Genomic DNA, 11253 nt, shown 5'->3' with positions numbered 1-11253 from the left:
ATCTTGAGCCCACATCACAATCCTCACCCTCTTCTACTCCCAGCCCTCCCTCTCCACCCACATCTGAGGAACAAGTTATTTTTCACATGCCTGTGTTTCCACTTCCTACCTACTCTTCTACCTCTTCTCAGCCAACTGCTGAAGCTCCACCTCCTCCTCCTCCTCCTCCTCTCCCACCATCCCATGATGCCCATGCCCGAAACCATGACCCTCACACCCACACTCGTAGTGGTAGATTCATTAAGAGACCTGATTTTTATGGTATTCCCCTTTATTAAGATAATTACATGTGGATAATGACTGTACTATACGGTATGACGATAATAATGATGTACTTCCAATGCTGATGCCTAGTTGTAGGATATGTTTATCCTCATAGAAATTGATTCTGCCTATATGTTGTTATGTCTCTTTATGCCTGCTGACTTTATGTGATGGTTAATTTTGTTTTAATTAGCATTTCCTGATTAGGTGAAAGCTGAATTCACCGATTTCAAAGTTTTCATACAACAGGTTAAGTCCTTATGGTATGATCATAATGTTACATAGCCGACAGTTAATATGTTAACTTTACATGTACTTGAATTACATTGATATTTTATGTTTAATCATTGTCTTTTATGCCATTTTGTTTACTGTAATCAGTCGATTGCACTATTATGATTTGTACTTGTATCATGCTTTTATGTTTAATTATGTCTTCAGTATCAGTCAGTCAATCATTTTAATCAACACTCACTCAGTTTGCCAATTTTGATTACTTTTGTTAAGTTAATCACATTTATGTGTGTTCGAGTATACACTTTTGAGATACCAATTTGTACATTTACTTACAATATTTAAGAATAATGTTTGTTTTGTTTCCTATATGAAACGAGGACGTTTCTTTTTGAAATGCCGGACGAATGTAAGACCCAAAATTGTGTCCATCTCCCCACTCCTCACTTCCCCACTGTAGATGTCCTTGCAGTGCATTATAACGCATGACCGCACTGATTTATTTGGAAAGTGGTCAGTCCCCACTGACCCATTCCACCCTCCTCTTTGTGCCCCTTTGTTTAGACTTCTCCCTAAAACATTAGACTAGCACATTCCTTTGTGCTGACAACCACTACTACAGAATAGTGAGTCCATTCATAAACTCACATGACCAAATATGGTATAAGCACTTTCCCCTTCCCAAATTTGGATTGCCTTCTAAGAAATATCCTGCATATGTATTAGTAAACAATAATCTCCCCTTTCATTTTATGCAAAGTGTCAATAATAATGTATTCACAAGTTTTAGTATAAATGTCCCTGTAAAACCATACTCTTGGTTCTTGTTCAGCCAAACTTACACTGGTTCGGCCAGGCCTCTTGCCACCCGGCAGAGGGTTATATTCGTGATACACTCCAGCCCCGATTGGGAGCACACCAGGGAGTGCCAAGTGTTTATTATACTATCATATTGAGATTGTACTTCACCAAAGTTCCTGTATTACGACAAATATTAAAAGTATACATTCTGGCTGAACTGTACTTTCCTTCGCGTCTCTTCGTCATCATTATCATCGTGTCATCGTAAAGTCTACTGAACGGTTATACGTTTATAGTAACACTCAGTTATACAAGTTATACAAGTGTTACAAGTGGTGACTTCGCATTATTGTCATCGTCGTGATACAACTAAATATACTCCAGTGACACTCGCCTACAAGTCCACGCTTACCACAAACAATCAATCTAAAAACATTAGAGTGTTACAGTGAGTTTTAGATTTGCGACGCTAATGCTCACAACATGCCTCCTCCCGGGTTGGAGAACAGAAACAGCTGTCTCGCGCATGTTTAGAACACCATTTTTTGCCTAATAGCGGTATCTTAACATTCCAAGATCTAAAGCCTGCTGCTAATAAGTCTTTGCTCGACCACATGAAAACAAAAATTCACCCCCCCCCCCAGACTATAATGGATGGGTCTATGAAAAGTGCTTTGGGCTAAAAGCCCTGGAGGTATCTCCCTACATAAAATCTGTGATATATTTCCAACTCCAAGTAAGTTCCATGAATTGCTGCAACATTTGCTCATTTCTCCTTGACATTACATAGACTCATGGGACGAGCTTATTGCTATTTCACAGGAGTGGAGGCACCTTTCACATGAAGGCAGAAACTATTCAGATGATTCATTGAGACATATTACATTCGTGGAAAACATAGAACAATCTCCCTTTTCTCACCTCCCTCCCCCCCCCCCCCCAAAGCTCTGTATGCTCTACTTTCAGTGACATTGCCTCCATGGCAATACATCCTTTCTCTTTATCTTTCAAGTACACTTCCCTCATCGTCTTTCATCCCTTTCACTTTCACATTCACGGTATTTCTCCCAACATCTGGTCCTCTATTCAATTTTTCTTTCCCTTTCAAAAATTCCAACTTATTCCTCATCCCAATCAGACATCAGACATGTGATGTTACTGTAATCTCCAACAGCAAACATAACTACTCCTATCTTTGCAACAACGAAAAAGCAAGTCACAAAACAAAAACTATCACTAGGAAATGAAGTAACTATTTAGAGAGAGACACACATATACATACAAACAGATAGACAAACAGACAGACAGACAGTGAGGGAAACTGAGAGAGGCTACACCCAGCAATGACTGTTTGTTACTGACTCACAAAATCACTTCTTCACTGTGACAGGTTTGCTACTTTTCATATATTTTTTCACACGCCATTTTCTGAACCTCCCTTAATCAAGGCAGTATTCCTGTTAATATCATCTCACACTGTTCTCTCAAGTTTTGTGTTTTACCCATTCAGGTACATACATATGGCGTGATCATTTCTTTAAACAACTTTGCCGGGAGCTACGCAAGTTCAGGATACTTGGGATTTTTCTATTCCTCGTAAGCCTGTGGTATGCCTTTATTTATTCATGACATAAGTAGGTCTACACAATATATCACTCTATTTTATATAAATGAATCACACACTATATAATCTTTTCATTTATATTTAGATAAAAAATTATCTCTTTATTGAGTTTATTTAAACATTTATTTACACATTTACAACACAGCAGAAATCCAATACTATGAGATACTGATCTGCAATCTCCATTCACAAGTATTTACATATCATGGGATACATTGTCAAAGCAATAAAGATGTCCAACATGTCTGAGGCACAAATCATTTTATAGCTGAGGATCTTATCAACACTTTACTTGCAATTTTAAGTTGTAGTGTACATGTGTATTTTACTCTTCTGTACATTCACTCACACTCTACTTTGCTTTACTTCATTTTTACTCATATTACCAATTAGTTAGGGATCATGAGTAATCTTCATAAATGTATTATACTAGCACAGCAGATTTTAGGCACACCATATGTGTGGATAATGTCGGTAGTCACGGTTAGAGAGATGTGATCACGAAACACTTGATGCACTTTCACTTACTCCAGAACACTGGCATTTGTGGAAGAGTTGATATCATTTAGAACCTACACCTCGATGGTCAATTGCAATGACTTTTAGCAAAAACCCATAGAAAAGCAGATTTTGTGTGTATGTGTGTTTGTGTGTGTGCATGTGTGTGTGTGTGTGAGAAAGAGTAAAGTGTGCATATGTGTGTGTGCATGTGCAATCATCAACATTTTATACTAAGGAGAGGCAAACAACAAGAGTCACTTCACTTAGAAGTCACAGCTTGATAATTGGATGTGGTTATCTCTCTCAGGGTCTTGAAGGTGTTGACATAAACACTTTCAACTCTTTCTTTTTTCATCTAATTGAAAGTATACATCTCATATTTCTTAGATATTTGAATCAAATGTCATACCTTTTTTTCTTCTGATAAATGACTGTGGATAATTTTACAAGTGTAAAGAAACCACCATGCACTCACTGTGCAATTCATGGAAACATAAGCTATCACTTTCTTGAAAAAAAGAAGAAGAAAGAACCATGATATATATAGCTTCGTCACAACACAGTAAAATCATCAAGCTCATACAATTTTTTTTTTTTCTGCAATGATAATAATTTTAGTGTAATGTGTCATAAGATCTGTTACAAGCATAATACTAACCAGGGGCCCGTTGCATAAAACTTACCGTTGAATTTCAATGGTAACTACCGTCAAAATTAGGCATAACAGCCAATCAGCATCAAGGATTCTAAAATTTAACCGCTAATTTGAAGACTTACCGCTAGAAAGGAGCGGTAAGTCCGGCGGTAAGGGTTTTATGCAACAGGGCCCAGATGGTTTGTGTAACAAGAGTCACTGTTTTATTGATTAATTTTACTTTTCCTACATTAACAGGTCTGACTCTACTCCCTGGATAAATTTTTTTTGTTTGTTTGTTTTTTTTTTTTTTTTAATTCCATGCTTTAAATTCAAATTCAGGTGGAACAATGTTGATCCAGAATCTTCAAACAAAAATTCACTTTACACCATTGTGTTCTCTCTGCCTGGCTTCAAAATCAATCAAATGTCATAGTAACCTAACCAGGGTGGTAGTGGGAAGTAAGAATGCTACTCCTGACATTACAATCATAAGCTGATGTTTTGGTCTGAATTTTCAAAGGAAGTTTGAATCATGGCCATAGTTTAAATTAATCCACAGATCAAAACAAGAGAAACACAGGTGTACCTTGCACATGTGTGTGTTAGAATGGTTTAATTCATGTGGAGGTCTGTTGACATAAGCTACTGGCTGGCACACACATTTACGCAGTTGAAATTAACATAATCCACTGACCAAATTTAAACAACCTTTGCAAATTCTTAGATCATGAGCACATTATGTGGACAAGACATTAGAAAACCAACATGCATTACAATGTATATGTATTTAGCACACACTTAACACACTAACTCAGTTTTCAAAATGAAATGCAGATAATTACGAGTAGATATTTCAGGAATATTGATGAATTTTCACTTCAACTCTACATTTACAAATAATAATTGCTGTATTAAGGGTGTAAAAATTGATCTGTGTCATGACAAAAACTCTAATGAGTGGGTTTCTATTGAGTTTCCTTAGTTTACCTCTCTTTAGATTATATCTTTCATTGTTGCAAGCATGGTTTAAATGCTCTTCAAAAGGAATTTGAAGTCTCATATCATAAACACATTTCAAATATCAAACAAGTCTTTCAGCATTTCCTGATATTACATGTGAGTGCATTACAATGTGGTAAAATCCATCACCATTCAACATGTCAACGAGAATTATGTGGATGACTGAAAGGGAATAATATCTGAAAAAAGTCATTTTTTCTTATCAGCCCACTATTTTCTCTTGTATGATTTCTGAATAAAGGCTAAATCAATTATAGGTGTTACTTATACCTTGAGCTAACAGCTTAAGCTGACCTAAAAGGTCAAACAATGACTTTGTTGAAAATAACTTGTTCCATCTTTTGGATATCTTTAAATCATGTGGAGGATAATTTGTATACCTGGACCACATTCATTTCTTCAAAATTACTTGCATTGTGTGCTCACTGACACTTGACAGCATTTTTGTATAACATTAATATGTTGGTGATATAGGAAAAAGGAAATATACAAAAAGTGACTATTGTATGGCATCAAGGATGAACACAGATTGCTTGCTGCTTGCAAGAAGCACACTACTGTAAAAGTGGAAATTTTCGTGGTGTTGAAATCAACCTGAAACTAGCGCGAAAATAAAAGCACACGAATACTTTTGCTTGCCATATGTTCCAGTAGTTGATGTCTTGATTCCGCGGAATTTAAAACATTTGAAACTCTTCTTACCCCACCGAGCGCGAAAAATTAGTCGTGCGAAAATATCCACTTTTACAGTACTTGTTGTGACATTGATGTGCCTTTTTCATAACTCTGTAGCAGCAAGCAAACCATTTGTTTGATTGGTGTACTTCAAAAGATAGCAAAAGCTGACAGACTGACATTGCAACAAATCAGCAAACACACATGTACCCCTGGTTCAATGTGAATAATGTATACATAGACACACTCCTAAATAAAAGCTGAGAAAAAAAAAATGACTGTCTAAAGAAGACACATCCAATGCATAACAAGGATAACAGATGTAGCACACCTTCAATGGTATATGTCCCAGATTACTGTCTTTGTTTACTGTATAATATCTGCTCAATGCATGTTGGAGTCCTTGAAAAGATATCCCTGCAAAGCACAGAGTTTTTACTCCTAATGAAAAACATTAGATAACACAAGTTTAACATCTTCCAGTCTGCAGTTTTCACTCTCAAAAGAATTAATCACCCTACTGCTCTTTTGCTGCTCAACACATCTCCACTGAAATGGAGGTAAGTCACATAATGATCTCGGTCACCTATATCAAGTGTGAACTCACTCAAAGGTCTGAGGTGGGTCCCACACTTTATTAGAATTGCTCTGTTTTGGATATCTCAGCCATTTCAAAACCAATTTTCATCAAATAAAAGTTGAAATCCTCATAGAATTACATGCTCTTTCATATTTCATGACAGGTTTCTCATTATCTCACCAAAAAATGTTAGAAACCTGAAATTAGGTCTCAACCAAAACTATACGATCCCTAACACAGAGACGAGGTAACCAGTCATAAAAACTTAACTTGCAACATACTATCACTCACCCCCAGACCTCCATATCAGGGTTTCCCCATTTACTTGATCTTCTCAAGGGTGCTACTTCTGTCGCTCCTGTGCCAGTCTCTCGGCTGCAAAGAGGATGTTGGCCCGGTCCTGAGGCAGAGAGTTGTGCAGGGTGTACCCCTTGGGGTCACTGGAGCTGGGGCCTTGGTACAGCAGCAGTAACTGCTTCAGGTCCTAGTAGGAGAATAAGCAAGTTCATAAGACATTCTAGCACTCAACACTTAGTTCTCATATCACTAAAAGTATCTCACACCACTATTTGTACATTTGGCATTAGTTTAGAACTTTCAAGATATTGAGGAATGGACTTCTTTCCAAGTTCTATAATAAGTCATGAACATGCTTTGAAAAATCAACCACTTATGTACAGGTAGTTTCTATTAGTCAGTCATATGGAATATGGGTAACATTATTGCTCATTGATGAAACATTGCAGCACACTTACCTGCTGTTTGTGATACATTCATGCAAGTGAAAGAGAGCAACATGTACAGAAATAATTCATGGTGATGGCTGTGACATGCATAGTGAGCTTAATGCTCTTCTTTTAACTCCTTTAGTTGGCTGTTAAAACTGATTCTTTCTCATATTCAAATAGATTCAACCCTTCCAGAAACACAAGGCAAGATACATCAATCTATTAAATGGTGGAATCCAATAATGCTTGAACTATATGGAGTACTGTTCAGTGAACTGCTAAACCTAGATGTATTACAGACAATTGTTGCATAACTCATCACACAGTCACCAGTTTTGATTCCAACCCAATATCCATTAGAAAGATTAAGTTTTCCTTCTTTCGATCTCTACGCATGAGTTGGCCCTCTCTAAAATGTGCCTCAGTGTGGACCCTACCTCATTCTGAAGTGCCAGGATGCCCTTCACAATCTTCAGCCGGGCTCTGGCAGTCCTGAGTGCCTCCCCCTCGGTCCCGCCAGCCTTGGGGCTGAAGGCGAAGCTGACAACATGGTGCACGGCTACCAGGTACATGATGGGAGACCAGGTGGGGCGCACCTTGCCACGGTGGAGGCTGCTGAAGTAGATCTCTACTAGGTCAGCCTCTTCCTCGCATGGGTGCAGGAAGGTCTCTATCGGAATGAGGCACTGGCAGGGGAAAGGGTGAGAAATATATGTAAAAGTATTACCACAAAATTGCAGTCAGCTACACAATACAGACAAGGTATTGTAAACACCACATATTTAGTGGGTCTAATTTTATGCAAATTGGGAATTTCCAACAATTTTGCAAGTAGTTAAATTCGCGATTGTGGAGTACAGTTCTGAATGGAGAAGGTATGCATGCACATCATATTTGTGTTGGGAGCAGACTTAATATTTTCGTGTGTTTCAAAATTTGCGAAAAGCACCCAACTCACAAAAATAAAAACCTTGTGAAATATTCAGCGTATACAGAAAATGGCAAGGATATTAAAAAAACAACAACATATGAGTGTCCATTTCAAAGACATAGGCGCAACTCTCATACAACTCTACATCATGCAATCCAAAAGACACTAGGTCTCCAGGGGTATTCATAGTACTTAATAAAAACAATCATGCCTGAAATTATTACTTGACAAATAATCTTTGGTAATGAGTCATTGTTATCTAATGATAATCACTTTGTCAAATCTGTCATTATTCATATCATCACAAACTTTGAAGCAAATTACAACTGGAGTCAATCAAAACGTTGAATATTGGGATAAGTATTGAGACCTGGGCACTGCATACCTGGGATGGACGTAATGACAGTGTCCTTATGACATCAATGCGGTCAAACCAGAGAGCCTTGCGAAGGTGTACACTGAACCTCTGCTGTAGAGGGAGGAGTACGACATGGGCAAAGAGCGGGTCCCCAAAGGACACCGCCTCGTACTGTGACAGCGCAGCAATGTACCTGAAAAGTCATTTTGAAACAAACAGCATCAAGATCATGTTCTCCACTTGCTGACTAAGCTTCCTACAAATATCTTACTTTCCTTCATCTCATTTTCAACAGATAGAGACAGTTGCATATTTGCTTGCCAGAATACAGTGAATGTTCATATGGAGTAACTGAAACATTAATTCTCCCTCTATCTATTATTTACCTTTTGCTTGTCTTTAGATCTGTCTGTCAATCTCTCTATCCACCCGTTTATACACCTATCTCTCTGTATGCATCTCTATCCACTGATCTATCTATCTATCTAACTATCTATCTATCTATCTATTCATCTACCTGTCATGTATATACACTTACACCAGTATATACTGGCTCCTTATTCTCGCGTAGTTGACTTCTCGGAGGGCGCCGACGAGCAGTCCGTTTTTTCCCTCGTTTCATAGTGTTTCGGAATATTTCGGTGCGGCATTTAGTGCACACAAAATTGTCTAGGTATACAGTCCTGCCACAAAGCTTGAAGGCTGTACCCGGAGATGTCACAATTGTGGCAAGTCTAGATCGATTGTACCCCTTCAGTCCTTTTTCAAATAAAGTCATGCACATAGCACATCTCGATGGATCAAAATGAGCCATGACTCCGTCCAGCGGTTAAGAGAAAAAGGGGGAAAAGAGAGACAGGCTTTACCCTGCGTGCTCAGAAAAGTTTTCCCGCCATCGTGTGCAGCTTTAGCTCAGCTTTGGTCAGAGCGACGAACTTAGCTGATCTCATACAGCCTAGAAACACGAGGAGGGAGCGCAAAAGTTACGCAAGTGTGGATTTACACCTGGGGAACGCATGCACGTGGTTAGTCAAGCCTAAGGCGGTTAGCACATACTGAATATGTGACAGGAAAAAAACATAAATGTCGCAATGATGAAAACGGTATACCCCGCTCTTCCAAAACTGTCTATACACAACATATTGCCAATGTGAGGTGGTTTCATGACAAGCAAATAATCACACTCTGCAGTCTGTACGTACACCAATTTTCATGACAATAATACTTTCAGCCATTCTTAAAAGGTAGACGGAAAAAAGTGACATTTTGGCGTTTCATCTAGACTTTCAACTCAGAGCGGAAATATTTCCCGTATCGTATCATTTTGTCCAGAATATGTTCAAATTAGTCCATAAACATCTGTCAATGTCTAAGGTACATGTTTGTGTGGATAAATTAGCTTAATTTCACAGTTCTATAGGTATAATCTTTGCATTATAAACTGACTATTGACACTTGAACTTTGTCTTAATGACATAAACCTCTCGGGAAAATCATCAAGCAATACATGTATATGTGCTGTTTTATTAAGGATGTCTTGAGCATTTTTCAAAATATTATTATGTACATTATAACTATATATATAAATGTATATATATATATATATATATATATATATATATATATAATATATATATATATATATATATAATATATATACGTGTATGGTGCAAAATGTTTACCTTTGATCTTTAGCCCATTGCATGGCCTCAAACTTTATTTATTATATGCAGAATCAACCTTTACCTGATAATACTTTCAATGTGTACATGTAGTTTCATGAAAATAAATTCAGAAATTGTACATGTTGATATATATAGAGATGTTGGGAAAATGGTGGACTTGTAGTATAACCTTGACCTAAGATCATTGCCTCTGATAGGCACAGCATATTAGTGCACTCATACAGTGTGCATGTAAGTGACACTGGGCTTGCATTATTGTCACCTTCCCTCCCCAGGTATATAGTATCACGATCATGAGAATGAGTACTAGGGACATGACATAATAATTTAGTGCTTATTTTATTCCTAATGCGAATGAGAAGGAAGAGAATAAGTGTATGAATATGCTTGTACATTACCATCACCAATACATAAAAGGTGTAATCACACACTCGTATGTATAAATAACAATATCAATATGAAGCTATAATTGAGTGTATAGTGTTATTAGATATAGTGTCGATAATAGTGCAAAAAAGACACTAAATGTTTTGAAAATGACATATATATAGGGAGCAGTGGAATACAATCCCCATGACCATATGGATGGATCTGAAAGGGTTACTTTCTAGTTTTTCATTAACCAATCCATCATACCGTTAAGATGAAAGCCAGTCTAAAACTTTATCTATATTTCATGAGAATGAAAAAAAAAAATCCAGGAGAACACTGCAAAAATGATAAAATCAGATTAAAAAAAAAGGAAATAATGACATTCTGATATAAAAATTTCGGAAGACACTCCTTGTCCCGTTGCTATGAATGAATGAATGAATGAATGAAGAAAATGAAGGACTACTCAGAGTCAACTTTATTGATCTGTATATCACAGTACATAGAAATTTAGCTTCCAGTTCATCCAACTTGTTACACACAAATAATCATTAAACACACATGCGTGCAGACACACACACACAATCAAACAGCAAGTGACATGCCCGAAAGAAAAAGACAGGAAAGGATTCCCATACGGTGGAAGTCTTTGAAAAAAGAAAGGTCTCTTTAATAAATAATCAAACAATCCTGAAACATTGAAAATAGACAAGACATGTATGTAACAGAAGTGTATTCAAATCAAATCACAGCAGATAATAAACATGAAGCAAAAATGAATATGAGTCCCCAAGAAGCAGAGCTTGTGAGTGGAGCCCATTGTGAATGTACAACATTTTACAG

General features: G+C 37.3%; 1 protein-coding gene across 1 annotated transcript; it reads right to left on the bottom strand.

Annotated features, from left to right (window-relative positions):
• Positions 1 to 6679: 6679 nt before the first annotated feature.
• On the bottom strand, positions 6680 to 10058 carry LOC139723468 (RNA polymerase II-associated protein 1-like). Its single transcript, XM_071634714.1, has 4 exons — positions 10036 to 10058; positions 8381 to 8546; positions 7502 to 7750; positions 6680 to 6820 (listed from the first exon to the last, which is right to left on the bottom strand). The coding sequence occupies exons 1-4, from the start codon at positions 10056 to 10058 to the stop codon at positions 6680 to 6682; spliced, it is 579 nt and encodes a 192-aa protein (XP_071490815.1).
• Positions 10059 to 11253: the final 1195 nt, after the last annotated feature.

Source organism: Diadema antillarum, unplaced genomic scaffold (genome assembly GCF_040938485.1).
Source record: "Diadema antillarum isolate AM-2024a unplaced genomic scaffold, OU_Dant_1.0 scf00000192, whole genome shotgun sequence".
NCBI classification, from domain to species: Eukaryota; Metazoa; Echinodermata; class Echinoidea; order Diadematoida; family Diadematidae; genus Diadema; species Diadema antillarum.
Note: the sequence above shows the minus strand (reverse complement) of the source record. Positions and strands in the feature narration are given on the sequence as shown.

Bases quoted from the DNA above. Each gene is read 5' to 3' on its own strand.
- LOC139723468 (XM_071634714.1), bottom strand. From the start codon at position 10,058: ATGCAATGGGCTAAAGATCAAAG. The intron at 7,751-8,380 runs GTATGCAGTGCC...TTCCCCTGCCAG, and splicing joins TGTCATTACGTCCATCCCAG to TGCCTCATTCCGATAGAGAC. The intron at 6,821-7,501 runs GTAGGGTCCACA...TTCTCCTACTAG, and splicing joins TCCTGGCACTTCAGAATGAG to GACCTGAAGCAGTTACTGCT.